Source organism: Callionymus lyra, chromosome 2 (assembly GCF_982586985.1).
Source record: "Callionymus lyra chromosome 2, fCalLyr1.hap1.1, whole genome shotgun sequence".
NCBI classification, from domain to species: Eukaryota; Metazoa; Chordata; class Actinopteri; order Syngnathiformes; family Callionymidae; genus Callionymus; species Callionymus lyra.
The window spans coordinates 32,602,705-32,621,413 of record NC_141819.1 but is presented as its reverse complement, the minus strand read 5'-3'; the positions used below and the strand labels follow the sequence as shown (position 1 = coordinate 32,621,413).

General features: G+C 36.2%; 2 protein-coding genes across 2 annotated transcripts; both read left to right on the top strand.

The window, feature by feature from the left end:
* Window positions 1-1,989: 1,989 nt before the first annotated feature.
* hdip1 (HDAC and MIER1 interacting protein 1) lies at window positions 1,990-8,388 on the top strand. Its single transcript, XM_087782949.1, has 4 exons — window positions 1,990-2,298; window positions 5,186-5,285; window positions 7,781-7,960; window positions 8,027-8,388. The coding sequence occupies exons 1-4, from the start codon at window positions 2,233-2,235 to the stop codon at window positions 8,143-8,145; spliced, it is 465 nt and encodes a 154-aa protein (XP_087639075.1). The 5' UTR covers window positions 1,990-2,232; the 3' UTR covers window positions 8,146-8,388.
* Window positions 8,389-9,747: 1,359 nt separating this feature from the next.
* Window positions 9,748-18,134, top strand: gpt2 (glutamic pyruvate transaminase (alanine aminotransferase) 2). Its single transcript, XM_087784760.1, has 11 exons — window positions 9,748-10,172; window positions 11,337-11,426; window positions 12,946-13,054; window positions 13,525-13,658; window positions 13,734-13,977; window positions 15,166-15,245; window positions 16,143-16,279; window positions 16,342-16,516; window positions 16,918-17,073; window positions 17,168-17,280; window positions 17,658-18,134. The coding sequence occupies exons 1-11, from the start codon at window positions 9,921-9,923 to the stop codon at window positions 17,788-17,790; spliced, it is 1,623 nt and encodes a 540-aa protein (XP_087640886.1). The 5' UTR covers window positions 9,748-9,920; the 3' UTR covers window positions 17,791-18,134.
* Window positions 18,135-18,709: the final 575 nt, after the last annotated feature.

Sequence of the window (18,709 nt, the reverse complement as noted above, 5' to 3'; positions counted from 1 at the left end):
GTAGGCTACATGGATACTAAATTATCTTATTTTACATTTAGAAGATCCTAGTAAAGACACTACATGCTATCTGTGACATCCAAACAAAAGTGGTGCGTCGTGGGGAAAATAGTCCACCACACATTGTTTGTACTTAGCCTGACTTGATCCCATATTGACCTAAATAACTGGTCTGTAATTTTTCCTTTCTAGGCTCTTGTTTTCCACAAGTACCACCTACTTTAAGAATGCCAAAACATTTTTTTAAAAGGAGTTGCCTGTTTAATCTAGCAGATGATATGCTTCTGGTTTGACTTTTGCAATGCAGAGAGCGTTGTATGTGGTCATACTGTTTATTTTGACTGAATCTCTAACAATATAACATGTAATGTACTAAAACAGGAAGATCATTCGACTCCTATGAGAGACTTACCATGAGGCATATATTCCAAAAGCACATACTCTAATTATAGGGGGTTTTTTTGTCTCTGTCAATCTGCAGGAGCCATAATTAATACCAGGTGTCTTCAGGGGGGGTTAGAGGCCATCTCTGAAGATTTGGTAGGAAGTAGTTTAGCTTGATTTACAAAACCAACTATTAGCCAAGACATTTAGGTTTACACATGTTTTTGTTGTATAAACGCATGTAAAAGCTGCATATTATTAAACTAAAATCTACATTACAACCAGATTGATACGAAAGTTTCAGAAATATCTTGCCAAGATGAGTTGCATCTTTATAGATGCTTTTTAAATCCTTTAAAATTATAGGTGACATCAAACTATATATGGTGAGTCCTAAATAATTCAATTGAATCATTCCCATTCCATTTATTCAAGTATTTTAATTAAATCAATGTCCCCGTGATTGTTTTTTTTTACATAAACTCATTTTTTTAAGACTTGACGTTAATTTGTATTACTTAAATGATGATACCCTAAATACTTTTTTAATAATAATAATCCATTTGCCTTTATAATTAAGTTAATTAAAATTCTTATTTTGCGCTTCAAAATCTGTAGAACAATAATTAAAAATAAATTGTGTACAAAGAAACATATTTTAACTTCTAATGAATTAATTAATCGGACACATTTCAATTAAAAAAAATTAATAATAAAAGCAAATACCACAATTGTTCATATGCATTGGTTTCTTGTCTTGAACGACTGGAAAAATACAAACATGAATTGACAATGTGTTTACTAAAATCTAATGATTATGAGACTGTACATACATTATTTGGTTATGCATATTAAACTTTAAAAAGGAGGACACAGTGTCATAAATAATTAATTTGTTATGCATCCAAATATTATTGTAGTCAGGATATTAATAATGCATCATAAAATGCACTGAATTAAACTTTTTTTTAAAACTGTATTTTTAAAGCTTGTGAGGAACATGTGATAATGCTTTTCTAATAATAAGTTTTGTCGTTAAGTATCTGTAGATATTGAGTTTAATCTAATTACAAGGTTGGAAACACCCACACACTCACAGACACGTGCAGAGAAAATATAGAGGAACTAACGTCACACGTCTGGAACCCAAGGTTTAATGCAGGGAAGAGAAAACAGATCAACGAGTCAAACAACTGGAAGCTGCAAAAAAAAAACAACTACTGGTTAATGATCTGGGTCGATTTAAAAGGAAAGAGAACTGCGATCACAGTCGCCATCCTTAGGTAACAGTTATTTATTATTATTTTTTATATATATATATTTTTTTAAGTATTATTTATAAATATATTTTTTTTATATTCAGAAATATTTCGATTAATAAATGGGGTCGAACTGATATTCAACTCAATGTGATCCACTCTAAACCCGCGGAATGTGTTTGTACTTGTGGCTTATTCGTGTTCCCAAGATTTTCAAGAACCACAACGTGAATATTTCTTTTTTTTTTTTGCTGAATCCCGCCCCATTTCCATACGAAAAAATGGTCAAATGAAATACCCTCCCCCACCTCCAGTTGAGGAGTTGCTGGAATGAGAAGTGTTTTTCTCCCACGGCATTTGAACGCAACAGAACAGCAGGACGACAGCATCCGCGCATGCGCCAAGATTTTAGAATTATCGATACAGTATTTGCTTCGTAACATTGTTTCTGTTATGTAGCCGCGAGGGCGTCGATTCATTTCGCAATTTATTTTATATTTTTTAAACCAACAACTTGTCATTTATGTACCAGCGGGAGAACTTGTAGCCACCTTCAGTGTTGTTGGCGTGGAGCTGGAAGAATCACACTATGTCGGCAATTAAAACAAAGAAAGTCAAAATGGCTACAAAATCTTGCCCCGAATGCGACCAACAGGTGAGAATATTTTTTTATTTTCTAGCGATGTGACTTTTGTGCGCTTGTATAAGTTGTGAGCCCTTGTTATTGAGTGTGGAGCGGTGAGGGCTGCCAGCTCTGCAGACGGAAATGAGCCTCACTTACCACGATGGAGCTCTAATATCACTTCACAAAATGGACTATTTTGAAGATATTTTGTCTGAAAAACGCCCCCGCCTTTTGAAATATTAATATCTGTGATGTAGGCGAGGGGTCTGGCTCGCCGGGGGCTCGACGTGAAAAATATCTGACTTTGTATTTATTTCATATTTTTCTTATCGTCGAAAATGCCTCGAAGAGCAAATGCACATGAATAAATCAGTTTTCTGTCAGGATCCACTTCTCGTGTCCATGTTTTTTAGATTTCTACATATTAAATTATTGTTCTCGTGCTGTATTTTTAGTCGAGGTTTTTGTTTTTTATTAAATACTATATTTGCGATTCAGAATCGAAAAAAAAAATAGTCAGTTCATACGCCAAGGTGATGTCGTCATCATGGCGTCTCGACACACGAAGACTCGAGGAGGATTATTGTGCTGCAGTTTTCAACTCTTGCTTTTCTCAAACTTTATTTGTGATAACGTTGGTATGGGGGTGGGGTGACTACTAACTAGTTCTAGTAGTGTTGCATAAACGTCATTAGAAATGGGGAAAAAACAAAGCCTAAACTAAATACAAATCAAGTTAAAAATAAACGACATTACTTGTTTTAAATAGTATTGGGAGTTTCAGTTTCAGTTTATATATTTTAATTGCAAATTGAATTGCAAAGTTGTTTTTTTGTTTATGTATTAGGTTTATAATAAATGGAACTGACTTTTCACATGGTTTGTTTTACAAAATTGAATTTATCTGTTTCCTGCTATTTTTCAATTCAAAGCAAAAATATTTTGAATTCTAAATGAGAAACATGTAGGCTATAAACCAAAAAGTATTGACGTATTGAGTATTTGTGTTTCGGGATTGCCTCATAGAAATAAATATTATTTATTTCCTTCCTCGTCTTTACATTTTCAAAGGTTCCATGAAAAAGTAAATTCAAAATTGGATAGTTCAAGTACTTAAAACTATTTAAAATATTAATAATAAATAATTACATTTTGGTGGTAGTTCAGAGCATGAAGTTTTAGAATTCGCCTGTTGTAATTATTACAACTTAATTATTTGAGTTTTCATCTTATTTTTTTTTATTATTTTAAACAATAATTAAAGATAGACTCTGTACATGTTATAATCTGTTAGAGAAAGGTTGTCCATAATTCATGTTTTGTTATCGAGTTAATGAATATGGATAATTCATGTTTGAATTCACACAACCAAACCTAAGGAGGCAACATTAGATAAGATTCAATTAGATTGACTTTATTAATCCCTCTGGAGATTCCTTTCAGGAAATTAGATTTCCAGTACGAGTCTTATCTTAGTTGAGGTGTTTATTCTGACATTCACCCAACTGTTTTAAACCGTCATTTATTTAAGAATACTCAAATATTGTGTCAGTGTCAAACATTCTTCAAGATTTCATGTGTACATGAAGAACACATGGTATCAATTGCATACATTTTGAGTTCACTTTGTATGCTAAAGGGCACCACAGATATTTTAGATTTAAGATAAAATGAGTGCCAGGTTCTGTTACCTTTTTTTTATTATTATTTATTTCAATTTAATTTTTGTGTGCATAAGTTTCTGTCATTTTCTTTGTTTTTTTTAACGCAGTATACTTCCAAAAAAAATTGTTTTGGGTCATAGACGTACAAATGGATAGTTTTCCACTACATTAAATATTTAGTCAATTTTCAAATATTGTTCCCTTCGTTTCATACACCAATATTTTTATTTATACATTATACACAGACAACAATGATGAGATTTCTAACTACAAATAAAAATTTCAACCCATTATCAGTTGAATCATATATTATTTAAACAATATTCAGCTAATATTTATCAAATATTTATTGATATTAAAAAGGAGCAGAGAAAAGAAACGTTCATTTTATACAACTATATGTTCTATTTCTCTGAACAAAACATTAACTTCATGCTTTAATAATGCATTAATAATCAATTATTTGGTCTTCATGTGTGTTATGTAAACATTATGTTTATCATATGTGATTATGTATTAATGACGTGTGAATAGTATGTGTGTCATGTGTTCTTGTATTGTTTTACTTCAATTCAAGTTATTACTAATTAGATCCTTCAGCTAAATATACAGTAGTTTCCCTTTTAACCAATCTGTGACTGCCATCTTTTCCTTATGCATATTTTAGATTCTATTTTCAGTGTCACATGGTCAGATCTTCACACTGGTTAGGTTTTTCATTTCAGTAGATATATTATTAGACGCTGCCTGAACTACGCTACAGCTTTAAATTATTTCACAATGGTCTTTCATCATTAAACTGTGACACAAAAATGCCTTCTTCTGCATATTTTACCTTGCTCTCTGCTGACCTCTAGAGGAGATGTTTATCATTTCACCAGGATTCAAGTAAAAAAAAAAAAAAATCTACGAACATTACGCTGGGAATTTGAGTTGATACCAGTAAAGCATATAAGCTTCCGTGACTTAACTTTTTTTCCCTCTAGTTCTTCATTTGAATCGCTTAATTTCTGTCACAGACTTCAAATTACATAAACCACTTAAAAGTTTCGGTTTCTAAATTATTCAAATGTTCCTTGAGTGTATTCTCTATACTTATGGATGAGTACATCTATCACTCGATGTTACTCAACAGTGTCTTTCCCTGATTCATTGACTCCCATGTTAGATGTATTCAGTATGTACTAGTGCTACTTGCAATTTCAGCAAAATGAAACCCTAAACTTGCATTTTCTTTCTCTGTTTCGATCCAGATTCCTGTAGCCTGTAAATCTTGTCCGTGTGGATTTGTGTTTATTAGCCGGAAACTTCTCAACGCCAAGCTTAACGAATGTCTTTCGCCGGATTCACAAGGTACTGGGTTTACAATCTCTAGCTTTATGATTTGTACTCTTTTTTTTTTGTGGTAGTTTTTTTAAAGAGCCAATTGATTGGAACCATCAGGTCTGAAGTTGTGCTGACAAAAATAGCTTTTAAGTGTGAGATTAAGAAGGAATGCAGCGTTACAAAAAAGCAACACCATAAATGAAATCTGTTGTGAGATCGATGGAAAACGATTCATCAAAAAGACCGTTCAGCAGCTTAGAACTGTGTTCGTCACAGACAGGCCACTATTCACCATTACTACTAGAGACATGTAGGAAGGTGGAAGAGGCCTCTTTAATCCCACTTACAGTACATGTGTCAAAGATTAGCAGTCTGGGAAACACAAATTTGGCATTGAGGTTGCTATGGTAGTTTAAGTCCTTCATGCCAGGGCTCGCAGGTGTTGATGATGGGCGTAGAGCATAAGTCGATGGATAAAAGTTTAAATTGGACAAAACAATACTTTTCTATAAACTATTGTCACATTTAGAAACTGAAGTAAATATGTGATGGACGTGAATTGCTATTGTCAGAGTCATAAGTAGACACAAATTGGAGTGTCCTAAAAAGTAAAATAGGTCAATCTCTATACAACTATAACAATTTTAACATCTTATTTTAAACATTAAACACACAAATAAACCTATTCTAAGAGCCAAAACAAAAGCGACTATTAAAGAATGTAACAGATTAATTCCAGATCACTGCTAGGACTAGTTACATTCTAGATGTTAAAATGTTAAAAATACGGCGTTGACTTAAGGCTCTAAAAGTCATCCTTCACTATAATGTTATTTTATTTCTGAAACTGTAATTATATGCCTAAGCACTAAAAATTCATATATAATATGAAAATGATTACGTGTGAGGGATTTATTTAATTCTTAATCTTTATTTTAAATCCTGGTTTTATAATTCATTGACTTCAACTCTTAAAATAAATCTTGTTATAAGTTGTCATACATTAAAAGTCATAACATGTTCTATAAAGCCTTATATTATCTATTATGGATGTCTTTGTTATGCATTGTTTAATCAAGTTATTTGTGGCTCCCACTGTATGACGGTGTAGTAGTAGTACGGTGTTAAAATTATTTGTGAATGTTTTTTGCTGAGACAGTTCTTAAAGAATTCTAAACATAGTGTGTAGGAAAATATCGATATAACGAAATATCGAGATATTTTTATTCACGATACTGTATCAATATTTCTTTAAAAAAAAATAGACATCACGCGGCGACACAGAAGCAACTGCTGCAGTGAAGATGTGAGCGGAGGAGGAGAAATATCACTAGAAGATTCAACAACTAACTTTATTAAACATCTAAAGACGAATCATGACAAAGAATATGAGCAGATCCTAGAAACAAGAACGATGAAACAAAACGAAGCAGTTAACTTTGCTGTTCTGTAGAGACGAGAGAAACTTTCAGTCTGCCTCGATCCAATAAATCAAGAGTTTAATAGTGGTTTAATAAAAACTGACAGCATGAGTTCCATGTCTGTGACGTCACCGGACCCTCCAAACTTCAGGACGATCAATGATGACACAAAAATACATTTAACAAGTAAAGTTTACTCATAACACTGTTAAACGCTTTATTAACTTACTTTTAAATCTTGTTGATCAAAAATCAAATAATTTTTTTTAAGAATATATATATTTAACCTTTAAAATCAATTTTTATTTTAATTCTTAGTTTATGGCAGCAATAAGTGAAAAAGAAAGGATACACCAGGCTCCAGCAGCTTTTAAAGCTGACGTTTGGACTCATTTTAAAATGAAGTTTAAAGTTAAACACTGTCAGATACCAGTATCATAAATAAATAAAGTAAATATTGAATGTTGCTCCAGGTTATTTGAGATGTTAATGCACTTCACTGTTTACTGTTAATGTAAATTTACTTTTTTGTTCATATTTTGAGGAGCACTTTCACATTTGATTAGAGAAAGTATTTGCCAAATTGTTTGCTGAAAAAGCCAGTGTTGTTTTTTAAAAGAAACAATGTATTGTTGTTACTATAGTATCACAATATATCGCAATATATCGTTGTTAATACAGTATCGCAATATATTGTATCGTCACACATGTATCGTGACACCTATTGTATCGCCAGATTCTTGCCAAAACACAGCCCTGATAGTAAGTAGTAAAAGTAAGTAATCTGTACAAAGATGGACACCACATAGAAGATGTGTTGAAGCTCCCTCTGCTGGTCAAGTCCATAAAGCGCAACTCTGAATTGAACTATTAGACTGCGCTTAACTCAACGGCAGTGTCTTCGGATTTATGCAACAATTACTAACTGAATAACTTCACCAACATGCTCTTTCACCAAAAAAAAATAGCATTTACTCGCTAATTATTACTAGTTAACATTAATGATGTCCCCTGTTTAATGTGAAAAACTGTTTTTTATTTATGGTTTTGTTTGTCAACATTCTAAATTAATAAGAGTGATTTTTTTTTTTTAAACAACAGAGAAACTGGAATCCAAGCGCCGGAGGACTGAACGCATTCGAAAAGACAGAGTTGACCCATCGTTGACTAGCGACATAGAAAACAAAAAGCGACCTCGGACCAACAGCCAATCAGATCCAATCAGGAGGGGACGAGGTCGACCCAAAACGGTGGGATTGAAGAAACAGGATGATGACAAAGGTAAAGAGGTATTTTACTCTTTATTTTAAACCTCTCTTCTTGACATTTTGATGTTTGTTTCCTCAGAGAAAATTGAAAAAGAGGTGGACATTTATGCCGGACTGTCTGACGAGAGAGCTTTTGTGTTTTCTGTGGCTCTGGCCGAGATCAACCGCAAGATTCTGGGTCAGACGCTGATCTTATAGACTGGACACTTAAAAGGACTGATTGTGCGGCAAGAGGACGACCAAAGAGGCAACTACTTGCTGGAACTCTGATAATATTGTGTTGTCTTTTATAATGGGCTGGAGTCCATTTAAAAAAGAAAAAAAGAAGATCTCAAGGCTGATAAAAAGGAACCGGGAGGCTTTGGTACCAGCATGCTCACTTGTATATGAACTTTTTATTTTTTCTTGCAGTATCTAGAACCAATTGTTATTAATGAAATAAAAATTTTACCAAAATATAACTGTTGAAAAGTCAATCTTGAGAGAGAATATAGTTGATTAACACCATCATTCATTCGACTGGTTGACTAAGTATCCACTGTTTGAAGCGCACTATAGTCGTCTGAATCACTGATGGAACTCTTACATTTGCCACTGAGAAGGGTTGAATATCAATGAGTGGATTTGTTTTTTCACATGTAGAGTGAATTCAGTTTACTCGTGCATTAACCCTATGTTTATTTTCACATATGTATTCTGTAGCCTCCAGATGTGTGCCCTCAGATGTGATGGTTGTTAGGAAGGAGGTAGAAACTACTACATTTAAAAGGTTTGAGGGTTAATATGGTACAAAAACCTGGCCTGGTAATCTTCCATACCAGACACTGAGGGGTGGACCGATTCGTATTCAGATCTCTGGTCAGAAAACCTATAGCCAGTGTTTGAAATGCAGCACAGGATTTTTAGTTGTGGCAAAGATAGAATAAAAATTAGATACTTTAAACTTGCATGTAAATGCACAAATAAGTAAACAAATTACTTAACTAGATTAACTAAATACATTAAGTATTATTTGTTGACAGCTGACTAGTAGAACGAGTTCTTGAACTGGGATGTCCGAATGAGGGGAGCAGTACGACCAGCCGAACATATGAAAGGACGTAACTAAAAAAACATGCTTTGTACCCCATTTACATTGAAGGTGAGCCACATCAACAACAGGGTCAATTCCAGCTCTCTCTCTCTTTTTATTCTTTATTAGCATAATGAGGTTATCTAGTGAGAGATGGCGCCCCCCGAGCCAGACGTATTTGTACGACCCACTCAAGGATGCCGGTTTTTTATCGTTTATTGTATATTTTTTCAAGTTTTTGCAACGCCAGAGTGCCACACAATGATTACATGTTGCTGTTTTTTTTTAGATTTTTTTATTCTTTCAAATGTATATATAGTTATTTCTATATGTATGTATACATATAGATATGTTTATTTTTACTGTGCACCTTTGTTGGGGGTACAAAGTAAGAATTTCATGGTACGTAGTACCTATGACAATAAACTTTGAATCTTGAATCTTCTAAGCGCCACAGCGCCTCTACAGGCTGATCCTCCCACTACATTCTACAACGATCTCCCTCGGATATAATTCTATACACGCATTTCTATATATTTCTTTTAGCGTAGGATCGTTTTAAAATGGAAAGACACATGAGTCCAAAAATGATTTTGGAAAATGAAGATTTATCTTGGTTAAGAAATAAAATTATATATTTTATATTTATTATTTTTTATTATGGTTATTGTTGTTTTTCCGTCAAAAATATACAACTTTAAACCAAATACAAATAAGCTTTGTTGAAAATAAATGTTTCACGCCCTCGCGCGTAAGAGAGAGGAGGGGAGGGGGCGCGTGTGAGTGACTGGTCCTCATGTGCTGGATGTAGGTTCGAGTCCACAGTCAGCAGCAGCAGTCATGGTCTCATGGTCGCTCGTCGGCTCTGATCGCTGAACGTGTCCGGGATCGAAGCGCGATCATGCTGCGTCTCCTGCCCCGGTCGCTGCCTCGCCTCCGCCGGCCCGCCGGCCCCCAGGAGCGGCGCTGCTACGGCCAGCGTGGCTCCAGGAACATGGGCACCGCCGAGGCCCCCGCGGACCCGCCGCGGCTCCGGCCGAGAGAGAAGACCCTGACCGTGGACACGCTGAACCCGCAGGTGAAGGCGGTGGAGTACGCGGTCAGAGGACCCATCGTGATCAAGGCGGGAGAGATCGAGAGGAGGCTGCAGCAGGTGCGACTCGCCCCGAAATCATTCCTTAAATCTGGATTTCTTTCCATGTCTTTCCACTCATGCACCGGCTCTCTGACCGGGAAGATGGCAGCGAGGCTAGAGGCAGACAGTTGCATCATCCTTCATTGTGTTCTTAAGCTAATGGTCCGCTCATCACACACACACACATTGTGTTGTTTAAATCATGACACTGCTGAAAATGTCACTGGGCGAATCCTATACAACAGCATTGTTTCGCAACGTATGTTGTTTTTTGTTTTTGTTTGTGCCTCCACTCATCAGTAAACAAGTGTCGGCGAAGATCAGTGAAAGTTCCACGTCGGGGGCGGAGCTTATGGGAATGACGCAATCTTAATGCGTTGGATTCTTAAATTAGAATTGAGTCAGACAAATGTCAACTTTTCATGTTGTCTTTTTTTTTTTAAACAACTATATAATAGGCCAAATAGTAAGAGAAGAAAAATAAAATAAAAAATCGTAAATCAAAATCCTAAGATTTATGAAGTAGTTCAAGATTAAACATGTAACGTTTCCCTTATTCTTCTTTGAAATTCTTTCAAAATCATGAAAGTTGAAGGTTTTGAAAGTAAGATCTTTGTTAACATTTTTTTTGTCTTTCCTTTTTAAGTTGCATATTCTTTTCGATACTTTATTCTTCCCTCATCAGGGAAATTTGAAATCCCAACTTTGGTGGTATTTTAATTTAGCCTTGCTTTTAAAAGCTGGACAAAACCTTTTCTCTCTGGCAACATTTGAACAATGCAATTGGAAGAATGGTACAAATATCTAAACAAATTCCTGGGTTGCCTGAATGAACACATAGTTGTTCAGATAACATCAGTGTATTTTATGACAATTCTATATTTATTTATTTTGAACATTTATTGTAAAGTTGTCAAGTATGTCAATTGTATGTCAACAACAACAATGTGTTTTTTTTAATGTATATTTAATTTGGTTGAATCGGTTATTTTTCTTTAATCTATTTACTAAATGCAAAAAATACGATATCATTTAGATGACGACGAAGTTTTACAGCTGTTAAAGTGAAATTAAGAAAGGGCCAAAAAAAAAAGAAGAGTTTATAACGCAGACCAGGCTTCATTAAAACACCTTTTTATTTGAACATGAACAATTAAATGATTATTTTCCTTGTGTGTTCAGGGAGTAAAGCAGCCGTTCACTGAGGTCATCAAAGCCAACATCGGAGATGCTCATGCCATGGGTCAGCAGCCAATCACGTTCCTGCGACAGGTGAGACAGATGTGGAAGATTTCCTTGAATAATAATGTTGAATGTCTCACACTGTATCTTAGACGTCATATTAGTTTCGAAAACAGTTTATATGAAAATACATTTAAAGGTAATTTACCTCACTACGTTTTGAGTAAATCACGTCACATGTTGAACTCGAGATGTAATTAATTTTACTACACAGCACCTGCTTGGTAAATTCAAGGAATTTAAAGAATTTATTGTCATTACATTCATTGGCTGGATGTAGTGAAAGGGGTTTCTGAGGGCTGGGAATTACAGCAATAATAGCACGTCCAGCAGTACAAAACTAGAGCAAAAACACGGAGCAGGATAGAAGAAGTCCTGAAACAGGCATCGGTCTGAACTAAAGAGCTGTAGGCCATCGGTCTGGAAGATTGAGTCTGGCATGTTGTTGGCATTTAGCTTTTTCCTGACCACTCAGCCATCTTGCCTCTTGTTTTCCTGAGTTCAATGCTTTCTTTTGCCTAAATATTGCTTTGATGTTGTCTTTTATCTCCATGCTAAGGGTCAGTCTGCCAAGTTTCCTTGAGAGCTCTGGCTCTAATGTCCGAACTAACTTTAAAAACTAATAATTTCTCCCGAGCCATACTTTATATTTATATTGTCCAAAGAAATCAGGTCAAAATAATCCATAATCATGCTTTTATTTAATGTAAACCCTGGAGCTCAGGCCATCTTGAATATTGCTATATACACTTCGGCAACTGCTTTAAAACTATTAAACCATTTAAAAGCATTGCAGGAACATTTTAGTGTTCTTGGAGAATTCATATCTAACGATGTTCTCATACACAACACTATGACATTGCTCAAGTTAATATTTAGTCTTTTTTATTTACTTGTATACTTGTATAACCTGTATTCTGTGTATGAACGATGATTTATATTCAACACATCTATTTTCTCCAGGGGTTCAGCATATACCAATAAGTTAATAAACTAATGAAGTTGGTAACAAATATCTTAAAACACATACTTATGTTGCTCAGTAGGTTGTTACAAACTTTAATTAAAAGAAAATGTAACACAATTTTTGATTGTTGGTTAGTGCTTTACATTTTTACACATTTGTCATTGATCCACTTCAACAACATAGGTTAGGGACATATGTTGTGGCCTCACATGTTTGACTCTCTTACTTGGCAGCATTTAGAGCTTTGTGACTGTCAGAAGTCATATTTTAGTTAATCATTAGTTTAAATCATTTTACTCGCAAGGAGAGATCGATACAGAACATACTTATAGTCTGTCCGAGTTCTCTCTGAAGCACAGAGCTGACCCAGCATTTTCACATTGGTGACTGACACAAAAAAGACATCAATGAAGAAGAAGATGTGAAGGAAGATTTCTGTGCCTTTTTCATCCCTCCAAATATCTCTGATGAGCACATAACTGAGATAACGCATGAATGCACATGTATAGGTTTTGATGAACATGTTTTTATTGAGATCGTATGACAGAAGAGAAATGAAACATGGTCATGCTTTCTCCACAGGTGGTGGCGCTGTGTAGTTTTCCGGAACTCTTGGACAGTCCAGCTTTCCCAGAAGACGCCAAGCAGAGAGCCAAGAGGATCCTCCAGGGCTGTGGCGGGCAGAGTCTAGGTGTGTGACATACCTGTCCTGATGGCATGTATAGATGTACACTTCAATTAGACTTTAGTTTGTTTCTCATGCATGCAAACACACAATAAAACCCATTGATCATGTTATGATGGATAAATGCAACTGTTAACTTATTTTTCTTGTTGAAATGTTCAACTGTATGATTGTTGTATTTTGAGCTATTTCCACACCATGGATCATCCACGAACACATCACAGTCTAAAGGAGAAATGGTTAATATTTACAGGGACTTAACTAGAAAAACAGCACTGGAACAAACACACACAGGTTATCCACTGACTCTAAGCAAACTGAGGGCTTTGTAACGTCATGGTAACAAGTATATTTCGAGCCTCATCGCGAGTGCGCCTCCTGGCAACAGTCATTTCCCGCATCAATTCACAGCCTCATAACACAAGATTGGTTGCCAATGTTCCGTGTTTGTTGAGGGTCCTCTGCTGCTCACTCAGGCTCGTACAGCCACAGCGGAGGGGTGGAGTGTATCCGCAGAGACGTGGCAAACTACATCACGCAGAGAGATCATGGTGTTCCCTCCGACTGGAACAACATCTTCCTCACGACGGGAGCCAGCGATGGTATCATGGTAAAAGACTGATCCCCGCTCCAGAGCAGGCTCACCACAGTTGTCTTCACTCCAGTAATGTCTTTGTTTCGTCAGACCATCATGAAGCTGCTGGTGTCGGGCCAAGGTCGCTCCAGAACCGGCGTGATGATCCCCATCCCGCAGTACCCGCTCTACTCGGCAGCCATCTCCGAGCTGGGCGCCGTGCAGGTCAACTACTACCTGGACGAGGACAACTGTTGGGCTCTGGACACTGAGGAGCTGCAACGAGCTTACAGGAGCGCCAAGCAGCACTGCCAACCCCGAGTGATCTGCATCATCAACCCAGGGAACCCCACTGGTACCACCTTAAAAAAAAGTTTTATTGGGGATTTTAAGTGTTAAACTAGTAATTAGATTCACATTCAGATTCAAAAACTTTATTGTCATTTAAAACAGTGTAGATGTTTACAAAAGTTGGTTTCCATCTACTCTCCACAAAAATAAATATATAAAAAGATATAAAAGTCAGGAACACTGCACTTAAAATACACTTGTGTTCAGAAGTAATGGCACTCTGTGATATGTATTTGACTTGTATCTGTCAATCATCTTCGCATATCCATCCCTACATATTTTGCATACTTACTCTGCAGACTCTTCCTTATCTTTTCTTTTTGTGCTTCTGGGACTCCTGGGTGAATATGCCAGTCTACCCTTGGTGTCCTGGGGGGGTCGGGGGGGATCTGAGCTGCTGTGGTTGTCAATCAGGCTTAGGAGGGGTGTCTGGTTTTTGGTTACTGTATTATTTTTCAGTACACAGATTAATCATGAAATCTGACAGTCAAGTGTTGATTTGTGCAAAGATGCTGAGTCAGCAATATTAATATGCAGTAGTATTATTTTTTCTTTTTCTTTAAGTAAAAAAACAAACCAAACAAGAGATTAAACTGATTCTATAGACAAGATGGTGTGAACATTATTTAAATATATATATATATATATATATATATATATATATATATATATATAAATATAAAAAATATATACATGTATATACACATGATATTGGCCTTTAGGATAGGATAATGAGGTCAAAGTTGTTTTTAGTCTCTAATTAATTGTCCAGAGATAATTTGAAAACACTAAATATGTTTTGGGTGTTGGTTGCACCCAGTTAGGGTTTGGCTTCATCGTCAGGGTATGTACTCTCTTCTCACAAGAAGAAGGCTGAGAGCCAAAAATGCAAGCACATCACCACCACAAAGCAGTGCAAGGCTGTGGTGCATAAACCCCCCCATCACCCCAGACACTTGTCTGTGGTCCTTATTCAGGAGCAATGGTTATTATCAATTAAAGAAAGTAAACAATTGTTAATAACCATCATTAACTTTTCATTTATTCAGGAGAGGAGCTCAGTGAATAGGGAGACACTCAAAGTAAAACTTCCACTCCTCCACATCACCTGCAGACTCCCATGTGTTCCCCAGTCTTGGTCTCATAAAAATGAACGGTATCTCCTAACGGCTATATCTCTGTGTGTCACCAGGTCAGGTGCAAAGTAAAAAGTGTATCGAGGAAGTTCTTCACTTTGCCTACGAGGAGAATCTGCTGGTCATGGCTGACGAGGTAATTCAACTTTTTTATCTGAAGCATAAATATGTTAAAGTTAATTTATATTATTTTAATTTTTTAATTAACTGTAATATTATTTTCCAAGTGCATGTTTTTAATTTATTGTTTATTTCTAAAGACAAATTTATCTTTTAAGATATTTTTTTATTTAAAGTGTTCTAGCTCTATCTAGTGTCGGAAAAGTGTAAGTGCAATGTCGTAAACTCGTTTCGTCTAAGGCAATTTAAACAAGATAAGCACTGTCAAAGTTTCAGTTTCTGGGTTTATCTTCCACATGACATAACATGTTAGCAGACTCAATGTAAAACACTAACTCTGACCCACTGCTGTAAATCACTTTGATGGTCCCATGGACACTCACTCTCCAATTGGGTCCATAGTAATTTATTGGAGAACACTTAAAACTATAGCATCACATAAAATATATATTTTTTAAAAACACATCAATATGTAACATATATGCCTTAAGAGTTTTATCAGCATTAACAATTCTGCCAAAATGTTTTAGTGGGAGACATGTTTAGGTTGAAAAAACGGGTCTAATAAACGAACTCCACATGTGCTTTTAATAATGAGCTATAGTTAGATTAACTTAAGTCATGTGTATTCCTGTTTTATTGTGAGTTTTTTTTAAGGGAAGATAATGATGGTAGACTTGTGTCTGTTCTTCAGAATAAAAAATAACATTTGCAGTTGATTTTGCAATTAAATTCTTGAAAATGAAGAAAACCTCTAGAAGTTCAATTAAAATGCTGATTCCTACCTTTAAGTTGATATTCTTCCCCATGTCAAAGCCTAACTGACCCTGAGAATAAATCCTCAGTGATGTATGAAATATGTTTGTTTTTTTGGATGCATCACACACTGTCTCATACACATATACTGTTGCAGGTGTACCAGGACAATGTATACGCACCCGACTGTCAGTTCCACTCCTTCAAGAAGGTTCTGTTCGAGATGGGACCAGAGTACTTCGCCAACCTAGAGCTGGTCTCCTTCCACTCCACCTCTAAGGGCTACACCGGAGAGTGAGTCATGTCCTCTGTCTCATAAGCAAAAAGGGTGCTCACCATGCGTCTGCTTCTGTCAGGTGTGGCTTCAGAGGTGGTTACATGGAGGTGTTGAACTTGGATCCGGAAGTCAAGGCTCAGCTGTTAAAGCTGTTGTCTGTCCGTCTCTGCCCACCAGTGCCTGGACAAGTAGCCATGGACGTGATTGTGAATCCCCCGAGAGTCCATGAGCCGTCGTACGCCCAGTTCATCAAGGTGCGTGTTGTGAGAGGTGTACAGAGAGATAGCTTTGTTAGCTCGTGCTAACCCTTTGCAAAAAGTAGTAGAGTTCATTTTATCAGATATACTTAACTATAAGTATAGTGAGATTCTGAGGTACAGTATATATACTTTTGGTGTACTAAAGGTATACTATAGTTTAGTCTAAAGTTTAGTTTACATAAAGTGTACTCAAAGTACACTTTAGGAAAGTAGAAAGGAAGAAGTGGTAAACTGTACTTGAAGTACATTTCATAAAGTACACTTGAGTACATTTACACAACAGTGTACTATTTTGAAGTTTGGAATGTCAAATAATAAGGGTACTTATAGTGGGGAACCCCTGCAGCTACAAACATGAATCTGGCCAGTGGTCCTCATTTGCCGTTTGTTTACAGGAGAAGAACTCGGTTCTGGATGCACTAGCACACAAGTCCCGGTTAACAGAGCAAATCCTCAACTCGGTCCCGGGTATGCAATGTAACCCAGTTCAGGGAGCCATGTACGCTTTCCCACAAATCTTCATCCCACCAAGAGCCATGCAGGAAGCCAAGGTTTGCTCCCATGTTTTATTTTAAACCTCATCATTCTCCAATGTTAATACACATCCTTGTGTACTTAAGTTCTCATGTGTGGGTTTTTTAACAGCTACTATCAATGGCCCCTGACATGTTCTACTGTCTTAAACTGCTGGAGGAAACTGGAATCTGTGTGGTTCCAGGAAGTGGATTTGGTCAGAGGGAAGGAACTTATCACTTCAGGTAAGACAATCACATGATCTAGATCAGCCACAGACATCATGTGGTCTAAATAGGATTCACAATTTAGGGGAAATATTAGAAAATATATTGTTCAAACAGGGAATGTAAAATATTGTAAAAATTAAATAGCACTTTTTCATTCCGTTCACACGTGGCCCCCACTCATATTCACATCATTAAATGTGGCCCCTGACCTAGACAAATCCCTTGCTCTGCTTGCACATATACAGGGCCACAGAATATCATGTTACAAGCTGGAACTGGTCTGTGGCCCCTGAGCTAATAGGATATGCTGGTTAAAAGAGCCCTTTCCTGCTACCTGTAGTTAACTCTCAGTATAAAACTCATGTCTTACATTACGGTCTTTGTCATTTCAGGATGACCATCCTGCCTAGGCAAGAGAAGCTGACTGTCCTCCTGGACAGACTGAAGGAGTTCCACCTCAGGTTCCTTGAAGAGTACTCAGAGCCTCAGTCAAGTGTCGGGGAAGTCCCCAAAGCAATGCTTTAGTTAAGTCATGAACTGTGACTTGAGTTTTTCTTTTGTTTGTCCGGACCGTGGCAGAAACTTGTGCCTTCTCTGATCTGAATATGAAACTCTTCCTCTTCAGTTGAGGTGTTGAGGATCCAACCAAACTCGCGTTGAAGTCATTTCAAGACAAGTGAAAAATCAAGCTGCTGTTCAAAGTCTGAGGAGCGCACGTGCGCTTGTTGCTAACTTTGAGACGTTAAACCCACGTGTATATAATGAGAACAGGCATCGCTACTGTATATTAGTTACTGTTAACTTATAGAAAAACGTTTAATATTGAGATGCTCTTTTTGTGTTGCATTAAAGCTGAAGACTGCATAAAACCAACCGCGTCATGACTCTTTTTCAAAACATCTAATGCAATAATACGTTGCAGCGTTGTCATGGCAACAGCATTTGCTGCATCAAGGATTCTGTTATTGTGGGACACATTATTGATAATCTTCAGTTACTTTCTAGAATTGAAGGAGGAGAGTGAAGTCAAATTATTTTTCCGTATAGAAGCATATCAGTGCCATTAGATTTATAAATGGTTAAATTTAACATCTCAAATGTTAATATTTGTTTGTATGTTTTAAGAATTTAATTATTGTTTTAAAATACTTAAACAAAATGGAATTTCCTTAATAATGAATTTTGTACAGTTTGATTTATTCATTTATTTTCATCAATTCTTTTTCTTCTAAAATGTAATATTTTCTCAGCTAACCATGCGACACACAAATGATCACGTAATTGTTCAATCAGTAGCTTTTTTGGTGTGATTTGGTGGCACTAATATACCAACAATTTATATTGATCAGATTAGATTAGATAGACTTTATTATACTTCTGGAGATCTCCTTTGGAAAAATGGGTTTCCAGTACACAGTGAACGATAGTTTAAAAGCCAGAACAA

Coding starts and splice junctions, on each gene's coding strand:
- hdip1 (XM_087782949.1), top strand. CDS start 2,233: ATGTCGGCAATTAAAACAAAGAAAGTCAAAATGGCTACAAAATCTTGC. Junction 2,299..5,185: donor GCCCCGAATGCGACCAACAG/GTGAGAATATTT, acceptor GTTTCGATCCAG/ATTCCTGTAGCCTGTAAATC. Junction 7,961..8,026: donor GAAACAGGATGATGACAAAG/GTAAAGAGGTAT, acceptor TTGTTTCCTCAG/AGAAAATTGAAAAAGAGGTG.
- gpt2 (XM_087784760.1), top strand. CDS start 9,921: ATGCTGCGTCTCCTGCCCCGGTCGCTGCCTCGCCTCCGCCGGCCCGCC. Junction 11,427..12,945: donor CAATCACGTTCCTGCGACAG/GTGAGACAGATG, acceptor CTTTCTCCACAG/GTGGTGGCGCTGTGTAGTTT. Junction 15,246..16,142: donor TGCTGGTCATGGCTGACGAG/GTAATTCAACTT, acceptor ATACTGTTGCAG/GTGTACCAGGACAATGTATA.